The sequence below is a fragment of the Capra hircus genome, chromosome 17, assembly GCF_001704415.2.
Source record: "Capra hircus breed San Clemente chromosome 17, ASM170441v1, whole genome shotgun sequence".
Classification (NCBI taxonomy): Eukaryota; Metazoa; Chordata; class Mammalia; order Artiodactyla; family Bovidae; genus Capra; species Capra hircus.
The window spans coordinates 63,618,298-63,643,318 of record NC_030824.1 but is presented as its reverse complement, the minus strand read 5'-3'; the positions used below and the strand labels follow the sequence as shown (position 1 = coordinate 63,643,318).

The 25,021-nt window shown below is 36.5% G+C and overlaps 2 protein-coding genes across 2 annotated transcripts in view; one reads left to right on the top strand and one right to left on the bottom strand.

Moving 5' to 3' along the window:
• Window positions 1–25,021, top strand: part of LRBA (LPS responsive beige-like anchor protein) — a 747,979-nt gene that overhangs the window by 420,063 nt on the left and 302,895 nt on the right. The window contains exons 38-40 of the mRNA XM_018061590.1: window positions 7,186–7,310; window positions 15,041–15,187; window positions 17,671–17,807. Of these exons, the coding sequence (XP_017917079.1) occupies window positions 7,186–7,310; window positions 15,041–15,187; window positions 17,671–17,807 (409 nt within the window). The remainder of the gene's footprint in view (window positions 1–7,185; window positions 7,311–15,040; window positions 15,188–17,670; window positions 17,808–25,021) is intronic.
• On the bottom strand, window positions 21,152–23,920 carry MAB21L2 (mab-21 like 2). Its single transcript, XM_005691180.1, has one exon. It carries the CDS (start codon window positions 22,827–22,829, stop codon window positions 21,750–21,752), a length of 1,080 nt encoding a protein of 359 aa, XP_005691237.1. The 5' UTR covers window positions 22,830–23,920; the 3' UTR covers window positions 21,152–21,749.

Sequence of the window (25,021 nt, the reverse complement as noted above, 5' to 3'; positions counted from 1 at the left end):
ACTATGTCTCTGAAATCGTAGCCTCTACACTCCATCCCCACTGTCTTATTTTATATTGCTGCCATATAACATACAAGGCTGATCATAAATAATCCTTTATTTGAAAAGTTTAGTTATCTCTCAGTTTACTATAAGATATAAAAAGTAACTATTTTAGTTAACCATACAGTGACTTTTGAAATCTTGATTCTAACCCTGTGTTTCCTGCCTTAGTTTTCGCCACTCTGAGGCTGCTTTGAAATGATCTGTCTTACCCAAACCCTCTTCGACAGAAATGCCTTTTTATGTCTGCCTTTGTGCATGATGTTTCTTCTGTTTGTAATGCCGTTTCTGTTTTGCCAAGCAGACTCCTGTTTATCATTTAAATTATTTTTAGAAAATCATCTTGTTCATTCTTTAATTATTAAGTGCTGGCTTTGTTTCAGTTTCCGTGCTTGGTCAGTGAATTACATAGACACAAACCCTTGTCCTCATGGAACTTACAAAATAGATCCTCACTGAAAGCTTAATGAAATCTTCAGTCCTCGCAGGCAGGGTTAATTAGTACTTTGATTGTAGCTATAATAGTATCCAAAAGAGTTTCTAGAGGAAATGTCTTGTGAAAAGCTCATTGGCTTTGAAGTCCGTAGACTCTTATGATTTACTACTGATGGATAAGACTGAGCTTTTTCATCTTAAAAATGAAAAGAGCAGTATTTAATCATGGAAGACTTGTAGTGAGGCTTGTTGATAATGCATGCAAAAGAGTGTAATGTCTAGCATACAGCAGCCTAATGCAGTAATTGTTATCTAATTTAAAATCTTATTGTTTATATTCGATAATTTTCTTATTCTGATTCTAATGTAAAAAATTCTGTGCTGAACCTAGCTTAGTTTATTTGTAAGTACCAAGATTTGGTTATAGTTGGCACTCAACTGATTTTTGCTGAATTATTTTTTACATAAGATTTTTGAGGAAAAGAGAACAGATCTGTGCAATTGATGTGGCTACTTAGGTGAATTTTAGAGTTTCTGGTATCCAATGATATCATGTATTTTAATTTGTTTTTCAATTTTCTGTTGTTAGAGTCTTAACTGGTAGTACAATTAACATTAGATTTTGATTTCTCATAACCTACTCCTGGTAAAAATACTGAGTGAATAAAGAAATGGTTAACAGGCTAACAACAGCTAGGAAACCTTTGGTATTATTTTTTGAATAATTGACTCCGTTGCAAGATTGTATTTCTTTTGAAATGTCCAAATTTAATGAAGATGGGTCTCTAGTTGTCTCTGAAAGCAAACAGAAATACACTGAATAGCACCATCGCTTAAGTTCATTACTACATAAAATGTAATTTTACCTAATTAACACATATGATGCTCTAGTGACTCAATGTAATATAAATTCTCTATGTAAGTCCTCGATAAAGAAAGGATTCCGCTTCAAAAAGTGTCTCTTCTGCAACTGAAGGATTTTTTCCTTTTTTTTTTTTATTAAGATAGCATAGTGCATAGATCACTTGCATTTGATTTATAGTTGGTATCTGGTAAACAGGTTTTAGTTAATATTCTGTCTATCTGCATGAAGGCACAGTAGATTTCAGCTTGTGAGATAAAGCATTCTTTTATATCGTACGATAACCTATCTAGCACCTGCACGTTATTTCAGCGAGATTTATGCAGAAAGTAAAACCCTTCTAGAACTTTAGCACTTTTATCTTCTACCTGACAGTGCACTGAAAATGTTTATGTGCTTCTTTTTTAGAGGTTACCATTGAAGTTGTAGCTAATGTCTAGTGTTAATTTTTAATCTAAAACTATAGAATTAGAAGCTAGCCAGATATAGGAGCCAGAAAAACAGGTAATATACAAATTTAAGAGCAAAATATGAATACCAAAATTTTCTAGGATTTAGAACTTTTTTCTGGCCAGAAGAATTTATTACTGACTTGTGGTAAGGTCATCAAGATTTATCAGGTATTGTCACAAGAAAATAGGAAAGGTGGAAAATGGAATATTTTTCTAATATAATTGAATTTGACAGTTATTCTTTTTAAGACTAGAATTCATTTATTGGTATAGATCCAAGTTGCATAAAAATAACCCTACAACCAAAGGGATCACAAACATGCATATATTTGACTAATTTAAATAATGTGACAATGCATTTAGATTATGTAATAACTAGAATAATTTTTATAAGAGCTAACCCTCATTTCAGTAATTAACATTGTTTTACTGTAATAGAATGATAGTAGAACATAATAGAACAATATGAATTTAATGACTTCAGTGAAATAACTGTCAGTGTTTCTCTTTTGTTCTTGATTATTTTATTCCGAATATTGAATTTTGCCTGGTTTTTTTGACAGTCATGCCTATTTGTGATCTGAACACCTTTTCCTGCATCTGGGAAATGCTAAATGTGTGACTGCTCCTGATAGCATCTGCAGGGCTTATTCGGTTCCCTGTTCTGAAGATTAGGTTTAACTTGGGCAGAGAATAAAGGAGGCTGAGCAAAGAAAGGAGTGGGGAGAAGATAAGATGTTCTCAGAGCACCCTGTCATTTCTCACAGGGTGCTTGAACACAGCAGCGCATTGCACAACTCCGGGAGTGCCACTTGCACAAACTGTGGTGAGAACAGTGCTCCTCCGCGTTGTGCCATTTAGTAGAGCTCTGCTCTGTCACACATAGTTTTTGAATTCTTACTATTTTCTCATCTGTCTTTTCTCAAGGTCAGAGACAAAATATCTTAATAATCTTTGTATCCCTAGCTGTTGGCTCAAGGTTCAGTTAGTCATTATTAGACAGTGTTTTAGGAGTCCACTTCAGTATCCATCCATTCAGCACTGTTAATTGGCCGATTGGATTGCCATACTTTCTCTGAGGAAAGCTAAAGTTTAGAGAGTCTTATAATTTACTTGTGGAAAATACTATATTATTTATAGGTAAACCATTCAACTATTAGAGGAAGATGATGGATCATCCCTTAGTTACTGATTCTCTGTTTTAATATTTCTTCCTTTCCAAGTGATTCTCTTTTGGCTCATCCTTATTCATTTTCTTTAGTAGATCAAATCACTGTCCACAGTGGGCCTGGGAGGGGAACAAATAGCCTATTTATTTCATCAGTCAGTTTTGTTCTTTAGAATAGAAAGTACATATTCTTTATATAAAAATGCATTGTGTTATATTATGTAGCTCCTAACAATATGTTAAAGTTCTGTTTGTACAAATACATATATGTGTAGGTTTTTAAAAGAATAGAAAGGTAATTAGATGACTTTTGCAGAGTCAGACAAGACTGATGCAACTGAGCGTGCACGCATGCTTATACTTTGAAAAAGACAGGCCTATGTTATCATTTTAATGTTAGACTTTGAGATTAGGCCAAAGAAAGGGGAAGAAATAATTAGAAAGAAACATTAGAACATTTATTTTCACTGTCATTATTTACACATGCACAGCTTTTCAAATACAGTATACTCCTGTTAGTCAAAGGTACTTGGAGCTTGTGTACTAACAGGGGACCTAACTACCAGACCTTTTATAGAGAAGGCTTTATTTCTAGATCTTAGAGAGCCTAGGGTTACATCCTGAAAATGAGTACCTTTTTGAGGACCTTAGTTTTAATTATTTGTAGAAGTGGATATAGATGAGGTTTGTGAATGTGACATCATGTAGTACTAATGTAATTTTTTTGATAGATACAGATATATAGAGGTATAGGTCTATAGTGATCTAGATGTATATTTATAAGTTCTCAGAATAAGTGATTTCTCATCTTATCCATGCTTGTATTTGGTTAGCAGTGTGTTTCTGAATACATGAAGTCTTTGAAATTTTTCTACCATCCCATAGTGATAACTACAAAAATATATAACAACTTAGTTCATAAACTTATAAGAAAAGTATTGGATCAGTTTCCCAAATATGTCAGTTTCTTATCCTTTTTCCCCGAGAAGGATATTTTGGAGAGGGAGTGTCAGTATTTCCTAAATAAAAGTGAAATCTTTATGTGAATAATCAAAAGATATTAAGTTGATGATTGGCACCTACACATTCCCCTTTCCAATCATGTTCTAAACTGACAAACTGTGACTCATTTTCTCAGTGATAGAGCTTTATGCTGAGACTGTATGTTGTTGGAAGGAGCAGAGTTGGGACAAAACAGTGAATTTTTATGTCTCAGTTTCTTACTATGTAGATGACTTTAAACTTACTAGTAATTATCCTTATCTGAAAGAAAAAATGAATATGACTTATTTTTTTCAAAGAACATATATTACTCTCAACAATCAGAAATTGGTTGATAAATGCTAATTTTTTCGAATGAGGCTAATAATGATTCTATTTTGAGTAAATTCCTTGAAGGTTTTTATTCTGCATTATCTGGAGAGACTTTTAAAAATGTATTGAAATTGTTGGTCTCTCTAACTAATTTTTGTAATCCATTGTGGATCTGTGATCTGAAATGAGTGATTTTGCTTTTATCTTCAGACTAAATTGTTGTAACAGGGGATAGACTACTTGTATTGAGAAGATACTCTGAGATGTAGTTTTGAGGATAGTGGAAAGATTATCATGCTGAGGTATAGATTTCTTCATTTTATTTGGATATATCTAAAGTATATTTAAATTTTTGATAGAATGTTTACATTTGAAGACAGAAGTCCATAATTAGGGTAAATAAAACTTACCTTAAAATTTTTTCTACGATGTGCACAGTTTCTCTGTTTCTAATACATCAGTGTTTTTGCTTCAGCCAAATGTCACCATTGTGACCATTATTTGTTACTGTTGGAGAGCACAAAAATAAATACTATAGTTCTGTTTCCTCCTAATTGTGGTTATTATTGTTAGATTTTTTTTTTAGTTTCTTGAAAATTTGTGAATGATTTTATAATTCCTCTGGGTTTTCTACTGCTTGACAAAAATGATCACACACATGCTTTAATAGCCATCAGATTTGACTTCTCTCTCAGGTATTATATTGGAATCTATTGTTACCTAATTTAGTAACAATTTTGTAATAGCAGCTTAACATCTCTTATAATTTTAATTGTTATCAAGAAGAATGACATCGTTTACTCTGACTCAAAATTCAGAAGGATGGATGAATGACAAATTAATAATTTACCACCTTTGCATAACACTGAAGCACAGAAGGATTGATGGCAGAAAAGGTTAACAAATTTTAGCAGCTTTCATTAGCTTTACACCGTCATATGTTTGTGGTGCTGACTGAAATAGGCTTTGTAGGAGATCTCAGTCTAGGGAACTAATTACTTGTGCCGATTGCTGCTCTGATGAATAGACCCTCATTGTATCATTCCCCTGAAGACGAGGAGCAGCCTGTGATTCACGACTGCATCCTGGCTGATATTTGATAATAATTTTAACAGATAAATGTAGGTGGGCAGAATGATGAAGTACCTATCCAAGCTCCATGGCTATCAAAGCCATACACATAGCCATCTGTGTACCGCCTTTCCCCCACTATCCTAAGGAGGATTTTATTAATTGAGTTCGAACAACTGTTTTCTGTGTTTATGTGTATTCTATAGGTATTTCTTATTTAACTTTAAATGCTATCATAATAATAGTTTTCATTTGAAACACAGCAAAATAAGAATGAAAGAGGTTTTTAATTTTTTTCTCTTCAAGGACTACAGTTCTTACACATTTTTGTATTCTACTTAGATTACTTTATATTTCCTCCTCTTGAGGCATGAACAAATTGACAAAGGAAATCGTCTCTGTTTCCTTGTCTCCCCAGCATTCTCATGAAGAGCATAGGATTCCTATTGTTTTTGAAAAATATTTTCTTTAAATAATGCCCTGTTTTTTAATGTATGCCTTCATTAATCTGAGCCAATTTTTAATTGGTGAAGTACTTATTTACAAATCTATTTTGAACTTTTAAAGGTAGCCTCTTTAAACCATCAAAATGTGGATAACTTTTATGTAGGTATTTTGGGACGGTCAGTTGGTCAAGGCTACTAATTTGTCAAAGGTGACAGGTACAATTTTATTAGCTCATGAAATACAAGTGAGGTTTTATTTTGCATTAGTCATTTTTTTGCAGAATCTTTGTGAATTTTAAAATTTCATTATTGAAACTTACAGGTTTTCATGTTGTATATCTCTAGTGTAAATATATTCTGCAGAGGTTTTTTTTTAACTGTAAATGAAAAAACTTCATATTAGTCTTTTCCTTAGAAAACATTTTTTAGCATGCTAGATCATGATTAGTTAATTTGAAAAGAAAGTTGACATTCATATATTGCCATGTAAAATGATCTGCATAATTGGGGACAATAGAGTGGAACTTGAATTGAGTGAACCCTTTAAAAAATACATTTCTAAAAGTATGCTTTTGATACAGCAATTATTGCACATCATATACCATGTAGTTTTTAATTAAATATAAAAACAGACTACATAAAACAGAAATCCAATCTGATTTGCTTGAAAATAGATTGCTATTTCACTCTATAGGAATGGTTTATTTAAAAACAGTAAGTGGAAAAGAAATGCATTTTCTTGTGTTGTTCTAAGCCTCAGGGGCTAAATGTAATGAATATTTTAAGAGATTATTTTAATTAAATTCCTGCACATCTAAACAGAGTAATATTTTATTATCACATACATAACCATGTAACTGAGATATTCATTAAAGTTAACACTTTCTGGACCAAGAATTCATGGTATGATTTACTGACCTTGTGCAAAAAGGCACAAATTAGGAAGAAAAATGAAGGGGGACAGACTTTGATTAATATAGGTAATGCTATCCCATATTTATAATAGCCTTTTCCCTATTCTGGTTTATAAATGCAGCCACAGAGAAAGGTGCCCTGCTGAGGCTGAAATGAGGCTGAAATCAGAGCACATGCCACTGGAGTGTGGGGAAACTGATCACACTGTCAGCAATTCATTTCAAAATGATGTATTTAGTGCTCATTTCACCTTCCAAGAAAAAGGAAAAGGAGTTCCTTAGACTGGAAGGTGATATTGTTATTTTCAAGGACATACCTAAGTTAAAGATTGCAGAAAGGGGAGTGTGAGGTGGAGGGAGAATTAAGAGGAATGGGAGGGAAAAAAAGGCAGAGCAAACAAGGAGAGCTTTATGCAGAAATTCAGTGCTACCACGCTGTTTGATAATTGCTAACATATGTGGCTTCTCTGTTTCATTGTAGTCGTCCTCATGAGTTCTGGCGCCTCGACTACTGGGAAGATGACTTGCGGCGCCGGCGACGATTTGTGCGTAACCCTCTAGGATCGACACATCCTGAAGCGACACTTAAAACAGCCGTGGAACATGGTCAGTGTGTAAACCACTCCTTGCCAGTAGCGAGCAGCAGGTACAGTACTTGGTAATGAAGAGCATAACTTCATTATTACAAGGTACTGTAAAATGCTCCAGTGCCATATTCCCCAGCTGCTCACCCTGGAATCAGAAGTTAAATTTTTATAGTTAGTGTAGGGTCCTATTAAGTTATGGTGTTAAGTGTATTTATTTATTGTGTTACACATGCAAAACTTACTTAACATAGACCCTTTGTTTCAGAGTAGGAGGATAAAATATTTCTCCGTTTAAGTGACATACTCAGCTTTGAGTGAATTAATCCAGGACGTCTGTCTTAAATCCATGAATATCAGAAAGACAGCATTTACAAACCAAATAGGTTTCCAGGTCTTGTCGGGTGTGTATGATTTTCCCTCAATCATGGTATTTTAGCATGAGATTATGAAGTGGGAGAGATAGCAATAAACGTCCAAGTGCCTCGATACTTTCTGAGCCTTGATTTGTAGATGTTTGTGATAGATGGCTCCTGGAGAAAGAATAGACATTATTTTCATATGTTCCTGTTCTGCATCATCTTGTTATCAGAACTTAACAATTTTTCCTTTTTTGATATAATGCATAGCACTGTGATTCAGTTGAGGTAGAAGCCTCGTGAGCAAATTGGGAAAACTGAAAAAGTCCTTTGGACTTGATAATATACCATCTTTGATCATAGGGTTTCTACATAGGTTTTGTAATTTTTGAAAGCCAATTAAATTTTGTTGGTTAAGGGGGGAAATGTACCCACTCATATGAAATTGTTTTTGATTTTATAAAATAAAAATTGGTTAGTTTTTAGTAAGATGAGAAATAGTTCTGATTTCCCTTCTGTTAGTTTAACATGCAGCAGCTTATAGTTAAATGATAATATGTAATGTCCAAAATAAATGTTAAATTACATTCAAGAAGGATATTAAGAATTTAGATTAAAAGTCTGTGATCTTAGGTTTGGCCTCAGTCAGGCAGCTTAACCTCTTGCACTCAGCCTTAAAGAGCCATTTCTGGAAGAAAATGTCCACAATATGTCATCAGATACAACACCAAATGTGACATCAGTCCTTTAAAATAAATGATCATACAGAGAATAGTCAATAACAAAGTGATCTTAAAGCAGTAATAGTCGCAGGGCCCTACATCTTCAACTGCAGGAGGCGGAGAAGGAGAAAGAAGATGTAGAATTAATTAGGCCACTTTTGCTTTTAAGGTTCAAGTGCTTTTTATGTAGTGCTATGAATTTCAAGAGTTATATATATTTTTTCTTCTTTCATTTTGTTTTTGGCCTTTTTTTGGTTTTAGTTAAAACTCTTACACTGAAAAAAAATTAGCCTTTTGCCGTTTTATTCTCTTAAAAAGATGTTGCCATGGGTACTTAAAATTTAATAGGCATCTTTCTTATTTTCATCTAGCATTCAGTTGTGAGTTCTGAAGTCTATGAATGACAGTAAAAATATTTTTATGAAAAATTTTCCTTTTCTATCTGGAGGGGGGCCCTGTTTTCTAAAATTGCATATAGGCAAACTGTTAGTACTTTCTTGTGAAAGAAATAGCACTAACTGAATTTAAAATTTGTTGTACAGACCTTAGTAAAATCAATTGATCAAAAATAGTACATTGAACCACTTTGGGGAGTCATAGGATATTTTATAATGAGTAAATTTTAATTTTGTTGTTGAATTTTAACTTTTCAAATAACATTATGTCAACTTTTTTAATGCTGAGTCAGATGTTTTTTAAATGATGTTTGTTAGCAATGGTTACTGTCATTTAAGACTTAAAATCCTATTTAGAAGTAGATTTCACTCCAGTTAGTCTAAATAGTAATTGAAAGGTTAATATAATGTTATATGTGTTTTATTATGCATTTTTAAATTAAGAGAGAAGTAAAGTTTAGCATTTTATGTAATTCCATTCTATTTGGCAGTGCTTTATACTAGTTTCAAGATGATTGATAGTTAAAGGACTGGAAGATTAAGAATATATATTTAAATCTGTAATATATTTTTTAAAACTAACAAAATGTGTGCTATGTAGTAGATGCTTCCAATTAAGATGTTATATTTTATATAAATTTAAAAAAAGGTAAAAGCTCTAGCTAATCAAATATTATATATTATAAAATTTTAAATAATAATGATTAGTCAGTTTTGGAACTCAGCACATTGTTTGATGTCTGCAATTTATGCTACTGTATTAGGTAAGCAAAGAGCTTAATTTTTTGATGTTTTATTAATTGGAGTTATCTTTTAGTTTACATTCGATTTTAGTTTTGTGTTACTCATAAAGGTCTTTGTTTTTTTAATCCTAACTTAATTATAGTAAGGAAGCTAATAAAAATAAATATTGATATATTAAGAATCAAGAATGCAAAACAACATAGTTAATGTGATCAAAATGCAGTTGAAATCATAGAATTTATTGTGGATGAACACTGTGCTTCAGTGTTGGAGTCAAAGAATTAAATAGATTTTCCTGAAGATAGTATGTCACTTTAATGCTCTTAGGACTTCTCACTTTTATTTGTAATTTAACTAAGGAGACAGGACACTTTGAAAATGCAGAATCTTAAAACATCACAAACTATAGTACTATTATTCAAAGAAGATATCTAAATAGAAATCCTGTTGGCGATTAGTTATGTATTTTAGTAGTAAGAGCCATCTTTTTTTATAGATTGATTTGATTTGAAGGAAAGCCTCTGGTGTAAGGGTGGCAGAGTAAATACCTGAAGAGTGATGTTCTCTGTTCAGGCGATCAATACGAGCCCCATGACTCTACTTCTGGCTACCTTCTAGTTAAAAACAAATTTTTTAATTCTGACAATTTAATTGCCCTTCCCAAGTTCACATTAACTTGCTTGGGGAAAAGGGCTTTAGGTAATTTTTCACAGAGGGACCCTCCAAAGTGGTTATTTATAAAAGTCATTTTGTAATGGGAGATTTCTTTAACTTTGTAGAAACTGAGTCATATTTTAAAATTAAAATTAATACTTCCTCTTATGATGAAATAGTCTTTATAAAAACTAGCAGCAGGAAACAGAGGTGGGTATTTGATTTTTTGAGGGCATTTTCTCCAATTCTGTAGTTTTAAACTTTATCAGAAATCAGTTGTAATGATTTGTAGCTTTCTCCTAATGTGCAGAGACCAGTTTGTCAGTTATTTATCATCAGTACATTTTAGATCTGAAAAGGACTTAAAGCTAAAGTCTAGTCTGACTTTATTCTTTACAGGTAAGGAAGCTGAGGAAACAAAAGTCCAACATACTTCTTAGTAGACACAGAGCTAAATCCCAGGTTAACTGATGGCTCATCAGATTTTCTTATCACTCTGCTGTACTGTCTTCTAAAATTCATTGTTAAATATAATGGGAATTTTATACTCAAAAACATGTAAAAAATGTTTTAAATGGTGGAAAGGTTGGTTTTAATTCAAATACTCAAACAGTTTAGCACTAGAATCCTATTGCATTTAAGACGTGTTTGTTTTGTAGAGAATTTGCATACTAATAGAAGTATATGAGGAGTGTTTTACATACTTTTACAAGTGTCTTGTAATCACATTTACTGATACAAGCAACTCATCTGATTTTCTAGGGATGACAGACCATGTAAAGACTGTAAATCATGTCATTCTCTCGTATCTTCAAATAATGCCAGATATGATTGCTTCTTTTTTAGGATAAACATGTATTTAGATTTCTGTCTAAAGCTTTTGAGAAACCCATGTTGGACATGGCTTTTTCTCCTAATTACACTTTGTAGTTTAACTAACTTTTCTAGAATAAATTTTATTGACTTTGGAAATTGTATAAACTATAAAGGGGAATTAGTTTAGGACAGTAGTTGAATATAAGATATTCTTCATGCGTCCTGTTCAGAATCAACAATTATGGTATCCACTACACATCACACTAAGTGGATACTCATTTTTATTTTATGTATAATTAAGGTCACTTTGTTATACCAGGCATTATCTTTCTTTTTTAATTAACAAAGTGGCTAATTCTTAATGTATAAACCTCTTTTACCGTAATATGGACTATTGATAATTCCAGTTCACTAGAACAGTCACTGGACTTTTAAAAAGAGATTATATATCATGGGTAGAACAGTATTCTATATTCTTTTCCTGTTTTAATTTTACTTGGCTTGTCTCTGTTACCTAGCTAAATCAACTCATGCCCAGAGCTAGCTCTGAGGAACTCGAACTTTACATTTTGAGGACCAGCTTTTCTCTGAGCCTGCTCATTACATGTAGCCCCAGTGAATCACATGTTTCAAATAAAACATTTTGTACAGATTTCTGCAGTTTTATGTAGCAGTTGCAACTTAGTTATCAAGTTAGGATAAATATTAAATCAGAATAAGATATGAGATTAGTGAAGGCAGTTTGTTGATAGTGAAATGAAAAATTTAAACAGTTGTCATGTTTTTTAGTAATTTTATTAACTAGAAAAGATGTGACTCAAGCTTTAAAATTGAACCAAAAGTATATTTTGACTTCATCCAATTAAACTTTTATACAAGTGTAGGATATACTCACGGAAGATATTAAAATAATTGATTCTTGTTTTAATGGTTGATTGAGTATAAGACAAATGAAACTTAAAAACACACTTTTCCCAGCACATATAAACATGATAATTATCTTTTATTTTATGCTTGGGACAGTTTTGTTCTAATTTGGGGGAAGGGATGAAAGTTCTTTAGTAGAAAGCTGTTAGGCCACTGAGAATTGAACACCAGCGCATGTGGTGTGTATTAGAGTACTGTTGGTAATTTCACTGCTGCTGACTTAAAATCCTCAAGGGGGAGTTAATTACAGGAAAACCATTCTAAATATCAGTAAGCTGCGTATTTTCCGTGACCAGAGCTTTTTCAGTTGAGGTTGAACAATGCCAGAATCTGAGCTTGTAAAAATAAGTAAATAAATAAATTAAAGTGGTATTTGTATGTGTGCAGTAGAACTATAGTGTTTTAAATATTTTCCATAAAATTTTATTTAATTCAGAAGTTATTATCTTATTTGTTGTCAGCATGAGGAGAAACATATTTAAAATTTTAAAATTTCAGTTGGAAGGGATAAAACGTTATAGTTAGTAATCATTAAATGAATTAATTTATTTACTGAGCTATTTTAAACCATTGCATATTGCCACTGACGACTCTCACAGTCATTTCATTTTTTTGTAAGTGTTTTCAGATTAAATTTTTTTTCCTTCTTTCAAATAAGATTGATATACTTCAGAACATGTATGGCAGTAATCAGAGAAAGTAATGAGTGAGGTGTTGAATTTAGTTGTTTCAGATTTGTTGGGCCTGTGTTCATCAAATTTAGGTTTGGAAATGGATATGTCGTTATTCTGTACTTATTTCTTATGATTGTGACTTAATCTTTTAAAATGCATTATGGGAAACGTTAGATTTAGTGAACCAACCAGTAAATTATGTATACATTCATATTTGTATATTGATTATTTTCATTTTCTCTGAAGCCCAGATTCTGGTGCCACAGTGACTAGATTGGATTCCTGACTGTACTACTCATTAACTGTGTTGCCTTGAGGAAGTTATAAAACCTCTCTGAGTGTGTTTGTGCATGTGAAAAGGAGAATTTAGCAGAAGGCATATGAGAATTAAATGAGTTAAATGTCTAAAGTGCTTTAGAATACTCTTCGGCACATGATAAGTGTGTTTAATTTTAGCATTATTGTTATTATTTCTGTTTTGAAGGAATTGTGCATCCAGGAAGTGAGAATGTAGCATACTGAATTTGTGCTAAAACTCTTGACTCGCAACTGTTAATTTATTATAATTTACTTCATAACAAAATACAGATGATGATCATTTTTCTTGTGTTTCTCTGTGACTAATTTATTTTTAGTAAAATTGTTAGTAAGTTGAAAAAGATCTTGTTAGCAGTGTTTGTGATTTCAAGGTAAGGAAATAGAAATGCTGCAAATATAAACAATGATGTAAAAACTTATACTCCTATTTTCCAAAAAAAACAGTGGTTTTTTGCTCTGTTTGTTACAGTATTTAAGAAAATAGAGCCATTAAGTTCTTTTCAATTATTGAGACCTTCATATATTTTTACCATACTATGCTATATGTGGGTGTAAGAGAAAATAAGATTTTATTTATCCATAGAGGATAATCAATACTAAATAGAGAAAGCTTCTTCCCATGACTTTCTTATTTAATAGAAAGGTCCTGTATTCATTTATATAATGTCATAAATATTATATGTAAATGTTATACATGGTGAACTCACAATAAATATGATAAAAATAAACTTTTACCTTTAACATTATCCATAACCATACCTGTTAAACTCAAAGAAGCCTTGCTTTGTCACGTTAACCAGTTAGGACACATGCAGTTTAACTATTTAGAATGAATTCTATAGATAAATATTTCTTCAGACTGAGTGTTTTATCCTGTATCTGGGTTTTGGGGCCTTGTGTCTCAGCAGGTATTGCAGTGGAGCAAAAAGCCTCTCCATCTGATTGCTGTCAGTAGCTGCTGCCTGGTGGAGCAGGTGCTTTTACCTCTCAGGTCTCCTGGGTGGAAACCGAGAATGTCAGTCACATAGTGAGGATTCTGAACTTTCCCTTATGTGACACTGTCAGCTTTAAAAAAATACCAGTCTAGAAGGTAGTATCTGCTTTTGTGTGTTTCTTAAGGAGAAGGCTGCTCAAAGTGAGGGGAGTCGTCTTGGAGGGTTATAGCGTTTTGAGCTTCTGCCCAGACTCTTTCCAGCTGCCCTCCCGCTCGTCTCCCTGGGTCCGCGGCTGGCTGTGGGTGCTCTGCCCTTCCCTTCCTTCCTTCCCTCAGGCTGCATCGGCACTGTGATTCTGGCGGTTCTGGCGCGGCTGCTCTGCACAGGCTGCTCCAGTTCGGGCGGTGTGAGGCTCCATGCCCAGATGCCTCTCATCGCAGGCTTTCTGTTATGTTTGCCCCCGGGGTGTCTTAGCCCTTTAGTTTAAACACATGGAGGAGGTAGTGTTTGAGCCTCCACTTCGGTTCCACATTGCCTTGCTCTTGGATATTTGTGTAAGAGCTGCAGCAGGGGTGTGGCAGGGGTGAAACGAATGGAAGGTCGGTGTGAAGGAAAGAGGGCGGATGGAGGGAGAGGAAGAGCCTGCAGCTTCTGGGAGCTGCTGTGGCTTTATTAGCATCAGCCATGGCCTCAGAAGCTGGCCTGGATCCTCATTGGCTGCGAATAGCTCTCGGCCCTAAACCCTTCTTATTTCTGGATTCTCCTTCCCAGCCACTCCCCCACCACTGCAGAATGTTTGTGGGTATAATATTATTCACAAGAATAAATCAGTCTTCCTTTTTTTTTCAGTGTTAAGCGGGTATTGTTTCCAAAACTAGGTTCTGATTTTTTTCTACTAACAAAGAAAAAGTGATGTTATTGAACCCTCTTCTGCCTTAAATATAAGTAAACAAATGGTTCAGTGAGCAGTGCCAGGGTCAGATTTAATGGGATTAGGGTGCTTGTTCAAGGTAACGTTAGACTAGGTTTGGGGAATCACAGTTGTCAGAAGGAGTGTGTGGGCCATGCCCATCACTTTCCCCACCCTGGATGATGCTGCGTAAAATGAGTGACCATCTTGGCCACCGCTCCTTACCTCAGTTCCCTGCCCCTCTGCCACAGGACTCTCCCCAGAGTTGATGGACAGCTTTGTTTCCTTTTCATTTCAGCTGCAGATGAAGATATTCTTGCTAAAGGAAAACAGTCCATCAAGAGTCAGGCTTTAGGAAATCAGAACTCAGAAAACGAGACCCTCCTGGAAGGCGACGATGATACTCTGTCATCCATGGATGAGAAAGATTTAGAGAATCTCACCGGTAAATTCAGTGGTTGTGCACATACTTCAGCTAGCTCTGGTCCAAGAAGCATTTAATTACTTACTTTTCCAGCTGTGACTGCTAGGACTACCAGCTTTGCACTGACAATTACGTTAAATGAAGACTGGTTTTGTTCTTCTTAACATTTTCCCCCTCATCTTCAATACTGTATCCCCGTCACTCTATTCTCTTCTTTCTCTTTACCCTACTCATCTTTTTCTTTGATGAATAATCTTTACTGAGAAAGAATAAAAGTGTAAAGCAGCAACAACAAAATTGCATCACCCATCTAATGGGAGTTAACCTAATCTCTACAGAATGAGAGCTATAAGTAAAATTATGGCAATTGCTTTGTAAATAAAGCTTGGAGGCAGATGAGCTATTTGCTTTGATATACAGATCTTAAGAAACATGCTGCCTATACATTTAACTCTCTCTCAAAAAAATCCATTTCAAGAATGCTATGGCTTTTCACAGGATTCACATATTTTACCTGATGTAGGAATTTTTGATTTGCGCTCTGCAGATTTTCAGTTTTACTTCCCTTAAGGGAAAAATTCTCTTGTTTAGCTTGAAATTTTAGTCATTCATTAAATGGCTTTTTTTCTTTAATGCCCGAGACTATGTCCCTCAAGGAGGAAAGTCTGAAAGATTCTACAACTTCTATAGGTGAAAGTTATATACCCTTCTATTTTGATACCTTTAAAAGGCACGAAAAAAATCTTTCATTTAGTGACATATCTGCAACCATGCAATGAATGATAATGAAAAGCAAAAACATGATGGCATCTTCTCTGATGGCCATAAATCTCTCTGTAAAGTGAAATGAAATTAATTGGAGCATACTGTTAAGGGGTTTGGGGTGGGCGCAGAGAGGAAGGTGTGTGCTGCCATTCTCTAGTCTCTTCCTTTGCATCCATTTATTTTGCCTCTATTCTTGCTACTAGTAATACATTCATACAGTAATAGAGGTGAGAGGGGAGTTTAATTATATAATCTTGACAATGGCAATAGGATTAAGAAGTAATCCACACTAATAAAGTGGTGTGGGTTAGAAATGAAGTGGAAATTGTCAGGGGTCTTCTGTAGGACCTGGGCTGCTCCAGCTCCTGCAGCTGTCTGCTTACCCTGTAATTGAATGTCTGAGAATGATTGAAAAAATGTTATTTCTTCTCAGGATTACATGCTAATGCACGGAGGGCAAAGGAGACAGCGAAAGAACACATAGCTGCTTATTTCATCCATTTATGGGGATGAGCTTTGGGAAATCATGGCTGTTCTGCAGTTATCTGCTGCCCATCTGCAAACACAATGTATTTGTACATTGGGAATAGAGGGCAAAACCTGCTCTGATCTCCGCAGAGCATCCCTCCTATTGTCCTGCTGGCACACATTAAGATTGATGTGAGATTAAGGACCAACACCCTTCCAACAGTCGATGGAAATGTCAATTCATCTGAATTTTGAAACACTTATTCACCCATTGATTACCTGAATAGGTGTACCTTGTTTGTAGGCACTATATTAATTCAAGACTATAAATGCCAGTCTTGTCTTGCTTTTTTCACCTATAGGATTTTTCCAATGAGGAATTAACATGGAATTTCAAAATCTTACTACATCTATCGCTACATAAGTATATATATGTATAATCATTATTTTTAGTCCTTATTTTAGGTTTGGCTCTAATATACTTTATGCTCTTCTATCTGTAGGGAATCCATTGTTTTCAGTAGCAGGCTGATTTGTCTCTTTGATAAGCCCTGTGGAGATTTGATTATTCCAATAAAAATTCATTCACTTGGAAACCCACCCTCCAGCTGTTTACTCCCAGAGTCCCCGAACTACACTAATATTAGATTTGGACGCATTGAACAGTATTTAACAATGGAAGGGCAGGCTTAGAAAAGAAGTATTTTTCCCAGTTTTTTATGGGGTAAAGTTCTTATGGAAGAGGTTTTGTGTCAACCTGGCACACAATCTTTATCAGATAATATGGTTTAACATTTCTCACTTCACTGCTGGTGATCTTTTTATAATCATGCCTCAGCCAAACACTAAGCTAACCTCTGGCCTTGGAAACCTATTGAGTCTTCCTTGCTCCTAGTTGCTGTTCCATGTTGTTTGATAGCCTGAGGCTTGTTTTCTAAATGGAATGTGGATGGACTTATTTAGGCAGAGTCACCTTCTAACCAGGAGATTAGACCAAAGCTTTGCAGACTCCTTGTAAAATAATTGCATTGTAGTTTACTGTTATGATTAACTGCCTTTTATATATAGATTTCTTAATATGAGAACCCTAACTTTGCATTTTCAGAGGGAGGTTTGGGGTGGGCAGAATTTGTAAGTGCAAAAGGGGTTGGCAGGCAGTTTGCTAGAGGAGAGAATTTTAAAATTATATGAAATTTCTGCCTGGATCATCCACTTGATGTTTTGAAACAATGTTACTGCAACTTGTCCGGCCTGTCTTCTCCTTTTGGCAGGTCCTGTGAGCCTGAGCACACCGGCTCAGCTCGTGGCTCCCTCTGTTGTAGTCAAGGGGACGCTTTCTGTCACCTCCTCCGAACTCTATTTTGAGGTGGATGAAGAAGACCCTAACTTCAAGAAAATCGACCCCAAGGTGAGAAGATGAGGAGTGGGTTTCACTTTTATGGAATTTTTGTTTTTCTTATGATGGGATGGTGGACTGCTATTAAGTAAGACTGGCTTTAGTAAAATCTGAGAGAGAGAGTTTGAATTTCTTGATGAATTGCTTCTGCCTGTATGCACGGCAACTATCTCTTTTAGCTTATGATTCCCTTACCAGCTAGTTACATTATTGAAGTTCATTTAGATTCAGAAACAGTTTCCATTTAATTGCATTTATCATTAGCTCATTCTGGGGTAGGGGATGAACCTTAGGGAACATCGTCTGTAAAATATATTTTGCCTCAAAGGGTCCAGGGTGAATTAAGCTACACAATTCAGTGAGATTCAGAGTGAAATTATTTTGTTTAGCCTTTATATTTTCTGGATATAATACCAATATATCACTCTCCTTGCTTTGTCCACATGACTTACTACTCTGTCGTGCACGCAAGCATGGCTTGTGTGCGCGAGATACCTCTGTTTCCCATTACCTGTAGTTGATTTTACAAGGCACCGCATAATTTCCTATTCTTAAATGAAAATGTAATTTCCCCTTTAAAATGTATTTCTGATTACTTTTCAGACCTTGGCAACTTTATTGTACTAAGAGACATTTGTAGCACAGCCGTAAAGCCAAAATTAGGTTTATTTCATGAAAGTGAATGGTAGAATTTGTTCTGAGTCTCTCTCAAAATGAGCAAAGTAAGTAACCTGTAGAAAAAGAAGAGGCTTTTACAAATGGAATCATTTCTTTTACAGGCTGTTAGTGTGTGGTGTATGTCCACACACATACATGTGTATGTTTTTCTTGAGTTTATTGGTAGGAAATTCTTTGAACTTGTAAACCTCTGAATTATTAAAATTTAGTGACTTAGAAGAGTTTCAAAGTCATTCTTAATGAAAATGTTATAATTTTTTAAAACTTTGCAAATCATCTCTTGTCTTATGCATGTTTATAGCCTTGGGTTCAGCATTGCTGCTTTTATTAAGATGGGACTTGATAGGCTGTATGAAAGGAAGTCTATGCTGGAACTGATTGTTTTGAGTTTGAGAATGCAGCTAATCCAATGTAGAGAAAACTTTAATTCTGAAATTATATCAGCTAGAAAAAATTTCTACTTTGTTATATGGCTGAAATGTCTGAAAACCTGTTTTAGTTTTTAGGAAAGAAAAGTAACCAAAATTACTTAAACTCTCTAATTTATAGTAATTTGTGAGTGTGAAAGGCCAAAATTTAACCCAAAATATTATGTTTTGGGACATACATGGCCTAAAGTCTAAAATGTGATTTATTTAAAAAGTATCTAATGAGTTGTCCTTATTGTTAAAAGCTCTGCCAATCTTTATGGTTAGGCTCTTGGAAGTTATTGACTCCTTTTGGGGGAAGTTATAACTGTTGTTTCTGTCTGACCTTTTTCTGTGCAGCATCATTAAATTATTTTTTCCCCTGCTGCTTGTGTAATGTAGGATCTTCGAGCCTAATCACAGACCTGGCACTGCTGCGTCCTGCCAAATGTACAGAAATCAAAACTGTAGCTACTTTCTATTAGTAAAATGTTTCAGCCCACTATTTGAAGAATTGTTGATTTTGTATAGAGGTTTGTGCTTTTTAAATTGAGGGACTGGAGTTTTTTCTTTTCTTGTTGGTGATACCTGCAGTACATTAAATAAGGATGAAAAAAAGATCCTGAATTTGGGGGAATTTTTGTTTCTTAAAACTTTTTTCCTGGGACATTTGGGAGGAGACATGTCTAATGCTTTATATACTTTAGTGAGTAAAAAAATGGTCATTTTAAAATGTCATTTTTATCTTTTCAACTAACACTGTGCCCTTACGTCATTTCCTTGTAAATGTAAGTACCTTCTGCTTGCTTTGAAATTGTTCTTAAAACTCAGAACATTTTCCCTAGAGAGTAAATTCATCTGTGTTATTTAAAAAACTGGTATATATGCCTGATCTAGTTATTGTTACAGTGTTTATTCTGTGTCTGCAGGAAGAGAGACCTGAGAAAGGTCTAGGATAGGTTGAAAGAGTGGAGATGATTTCAGAACTAATAAAATCGAAGTTTATATTTCTAACTCAGAACTGTTTTTTGCTATGGAATTTTTACCTGGGAATCTTAAAAATTGAAGCCTGCTTTACCAAGTGAACTAGGCACTAGAGCTCTGAGTAGCTTCCTTGTTTTCATCCATCTTTGCTATCCTGCTGCTCATCCCTCCATACCCTGCGACCCCCACTCTGACTTCTTCCTCTGATCTTTAAAATTTGCTTTGTAGAACATTTTTCTTTGCATCTCTCATTCAGGGATTTTCTCAGTAAGTTAAAAAATGGGCTAATTCAAATAATAAATTTTACGTATTAAAGGGCAAAATCTGACATGTATTCAGTACCTGTGCCTTGTATTAGCACGTCTAATGGAGTATACAGTCACCTCCAGCATCAAGAAGAACCTTGGGGATGCTTTCAGTTTTACTGATTATTTAATTTTGTAATCAGTTATTTCCTTGAATTAAAAACAAACCTTTGTTCAAGTTGAAACGTTGAAATGAATACATTAGAGAGGCAGAAAGAAGAGGAGCCTACTTATATGTAATTTTTCTTTGGTCATAAAAATAGTATGAAACACTTTTTAAAATTTAAATTACCTATAAGCTACTTCTGAATTATTCTGGGATTTGGATTCTAAAAAGATGATCATAGTTACAGCATTTATCACTAAGGCATTTAAAAACTTGAAGTAATCTATAAATCTGGATTGTTCATTTCACCATTTGCTGGGGAAAAGGAAAATTACTGTATCCATTTTACTCTCTTCTACTGTTGCTGATTTAATTGTTAAGTTTGTATTGTTTAAAACTTGAAGAGAATAAATGATTGGAGGCTAAGTATTAACTCATCGTGTTAACTATTCAGAAAGGATCCATAAATGTTTCTTTTGTAATTCAGGCTTGGGATTTTTAAAAATTATAGCATAAGAGAGCAAGTCTCTTAATTCTTAATGTGAAAAAACTTTTTCTTTTAAAGTTAGGATCAGAATTAGTTCTTCCATACAAAATCTGTTCTTTTTTCAAGTGTGAAATAAGATACTACTTTTAATCTGAAAATCTACAGAACAAACGTATAGTTGTGTAAAATTAAAATTTTCCTTGTTCTAAATATCTTGTTGGAAACTTGAATGGTTAAATCTACAAAATGTTCTACATTTGTAAATTTTGCAGACTGGAGTTAAAATGGAAGCTTCTTGCATTTAGTTCCTCAAGTTCACATCTTTATATTATAAACTATAAACTGTGCTCTCACCTGCCTTCATTTAAGAACAATCCACAATCAGTCAATTACAACGTAAAGTCATATTTTTATTACTGTTTTCAACAAGACTGCTTAGGGTGAGGGAAGAGGTGTGGGAGAAGGAGGGGCATATTTGACATTGGCACTGAGAGACAGTTAACATCAGCAAAACTTTGTTTTTAAAAGAAGAATTTTACATATAATTAAATACTTTTTTTTTTTTCACTTGGTGACAACATTCAGGCAACCCAAAACAAAGTGGGGAGGATGGGAGAGGGAGAAAGAGAAGAGGGGGAGAGAAGGAAAAGGGAGAAACGACTATATTTTGATTTGAAAATGTACCTTGGGTTTCATTTTGTGGTGGCAAAGCCCGATTGCTTCTTTTGTGTGACCTTTTAAATTCACATTGTTTGGAAGAAAACGATCACTTTTGTGCAAGAATGTGATTTTGGTTGGGTGGTGGGTTTGCTCTCCTTTTTGTTTGCTTGTGAATTAAGGAAGTCTTCTGCCGGGTTCCGTTCCTCTTAGGTGGCTGACAGGAAAAGTTTGTGTCTGGAGTTCTCGCAGCTTGTCGCCGAGTTGTGTGTCTGTCGTGTGTTCGAGAGCATTCCCGTCCGTGTCGCTTTTCAAGCAGTCCCCAGCGCCCTATAGTTTGTCCAGGCTTTTGGGATTGGTGAGAATCTCCCTGGCCAACCTCCAGGTCTGCTTGGCAGCGCTCTCCAGGGCCGAGTGGGGCTTGCCCTGGAAAAGGTCGAGGTTGGGCAGAAAGTAGTGGGGGCAGCGGCGGCACTGCAGGCAGGAGATGAGCTGCAGCAGGATGCCGTTGAGCCGGTCTCCGAGGCACGCCTCGTCCCAGTCCGTTTCCCGCGGATGCTTCTCGCACTCGTACAGCAGCAGCGTCTTCATGTGGTAGTTATTGAGCGGCTGGCCGGGCAGCTCCAGGTGGCGGTCCCGCAGCGTCTTCAGCACCGAGAGACACTTGTTTCGGCAGCCGCCCATCAGCAGGCGGTTTTCAGCCTCCCCAAACTGGAGCACCCAGGCGTCGCTCTCGGCGGAGCTCTGCTTGCCGGTCAGCGAGTAGCACTCCTTGGAGAGCAAGTTGAACCCTTCGGCCTTGACCTCCGCCACCCGATTGGGGCCAGGCCAGGGGATGTGGGGCATCGGCCACTGTGCCGCGCTGCGGGGCCAGATACCGGTGCACTTGAACGCGGGAGTGATTTGCACCACGTAGCGCTCCCTGATGCGCAACTTGACCTCGCTGGTATCCGCGATCATCTTGACCACATCCCGGTAGCTGCACTTGTCCACCGCCTGAGCCACCAGCGTCTGGAAACGGGAGCGGATCTTGCGTGCCGAGAGGTAGCCGGACGCCGTGATGAACTCTACCCAGAGAGACATGCTCCGCTTCCGCCCATCGCTCAGTTTGAGCACCGCGCAGCCGGGCAGCGAGCCGTCGTCCACGAAGTTGAAGACGCCCATCTGGTTTAGGTAGAGCACCACCTCGAATTCCGTGGGCGAGATGACCTCCAGACCCTCGTAGCGGGCATCGATCTCGCTCAGGGAGCTGATGAAGCGAGGCTCCTGCACCTCCACCTCCTTGAGCACGTCCGAGACCACCTTACAGACCTCTCGGATGGTCTTGGCGATGGCCGCCTTGCGCGCCTGGCAGCGCTCGGTGTAGTATTTATTGAGCTGGTAAACCAGCTTGGCCTGAGCGGCGATCATGTTGGGGCACAAGTCCGGGCTGTACACCGGCGTCTCGCAATACGTTGAGGGATCCAAGGCTCACGCGCTGGTGGTGGCCCTGCGGCTTGCGAAAGAGGCACTGCGCTCCCCTTGAGCCCCACGTTCACTCTTGTTTCCACCTGGGCTGACCGGCTGATGCTTCAGCCGTCTAGGGCTTTCTTTCCCCTCTTTTGAAAGCTTTTTTTCTTCTCCAGAAAATAAGAAGAAAAAAAAAATCTTTGAAAAAGAAAAGTACCTGCTGGGACTTTTTTTCCCTTTCTCTTGATAAGTGAAATGAAGATGTGCCTGCGGGCAAGATGAAGGGAAAGAAGGGGGGTGGGGAAAGACAGGGTGAGACGGAAAAATTCAGGTTACCGAGAGGTTAGGCTTAGACGTCTGCAGCGGAGATGGTCCAGAAATCTGGAAATGAGGTCTGTTAAGTGCCGAAGTAAATTTAAAAATAAAAGCAAAACATTCAGTGTTTCATTCTTAAACTTCTCTTCCACGCTGGTAGCACTTCTTTATTCAGCTTAGGTGAGTGCTTTTCTCCTCACCGTCCCCCAAATGGAAGGTGAAGGGTGTAATTAATGTCCAGAGAGCAGCGAAGTGCAACTCAGTCCGCAGCACGCGCAGAGGTTCTCAGACGCCTTGCACTCCCAGCGTGTAGGTCTGCTCTCCGCTCAGGGGGTCCTCTGGTAGCGGTTTTCCTCTTTTCCTACTGGAGGCGTTGTTTGGACTGGGTTGGCTTGTTTGCAGTGGGTTCTTCCTGTCTTTCTCTAGGTGCAAACCTCTGGAAGTTCTTTGATTTTCATTTCTGCTTCGTAATTTATAAATTTGGCTCTCACAGAATCTGTTTTAGTGTGACGAAGTCCTTGCTTGCGTTGCATCTGGGGTTTAGTTATAACGACTTCAGGATTTTTCTTCTCCTCCCCCTTTAGGTTGCTTGTGCAGATTCCACTTTCTGAGTCGTCTCTCCCTCCTCCCCTCCGATCTCTCTCTCTCTCTCCCCTAATCTCTCTCCTTTTCCCTCCCTCCCTCTCCCCCTCCCTCCTTTTCCCTCCCTGTCTTTTTCCCTCTCTCCCTCTTTCTCTCCCCCCCCCCCAGCCCCCCACCCAATCTCTCTCTCTCCCCTTGCTGTTTCCTGGAGTTATTTAGTTTATGAATGGTCCTGTACCATCATGAGGGGGGTGGAGCTTCAGTTCCTACAATCGCTATCCGAGCTGTCAATGCTGTAGCCAATCCCAGAGAGAAGACAGGCATGCTTGGCAAACAGTAGCAGCCACCGCTGCCCTTGATAAAGAAAGGGAGGAAAGAGAGAAGTAAGAAAATGGGAGGAGATAGTGGGAGTCAAACGCTTACACACAGTTTACAGCCCCCTCTTCTTTATCGTCCGCTCTTATCATTTGCCAGGACGAAAAAGAGTATGTAGAGAAGGGACTTCTTGGAGATGGCTGGAATGATTCAAGGGAGAGTGGCAGTGGTTCAGAAAGGTTCACTTTTTTTTTTTTTTTCCTTTCCTATCAGCATTGTGAAGAAGGTGCAAACTCTAACAAAATTACTTTCGCTTCAAGGCAAACGGAAGGAGGAAGGGAAATCTGGGAAAGGACCTAAATTTTTCTAGATTTTCTCCTCAGGCAGTCTTCCTTTTCTTCCCCTCCCCTCTCATTGTTGCCAAGAACCCTAGCAATTGCTGTATGTGTGCGCCAGTTGGGCAGTTGTTGGGGAGGGGGGGGTTGGACATGGGGTGAAGGTTTATAATCGTAAATCTTTCAGTAATTTCCATATGCTGTTGAAAAACAAGGCAGGACACAAATAGTGCAAGTACCTTGTTTTATAATTACTTCATAATTAAGATTAAGATATATTTAATATTAATTGTTTCAAGAACTAACTTATTAGAAAATATGTTTAAGTTGTGAGAAGTGGTGCAGATTTATATATGGTAGAATTTCGTTGGATATACTTTTAAAATAAACCACTAAAATTTTAAACGTAATGAAAACGAAGGGAAGTAAATGTGAACCTGAGTGAAAGTTTTCTTAAAATGTTTATGTTACAAATCTAATTTTGAGTATATTTTTCAGGCAGTACAGAATTTCTCTTATAAAATCATTTTATTTTCATAATTGACTCTTGCTTTTAAAAGACTTCACTGCTGCAAAAATCTATAAACTATCCTGTTATTGATTACA

Bases quoted from the DNA above. Each gene is read 5' to 3' on its own strand.
- MAB21L2 (XM_005691180.1), bottom strand. From the start codon at position 22,829: ATGATCGCCGCTCAGGCCAAGCTGGTTTACCAGCTCAATAAATACTAC.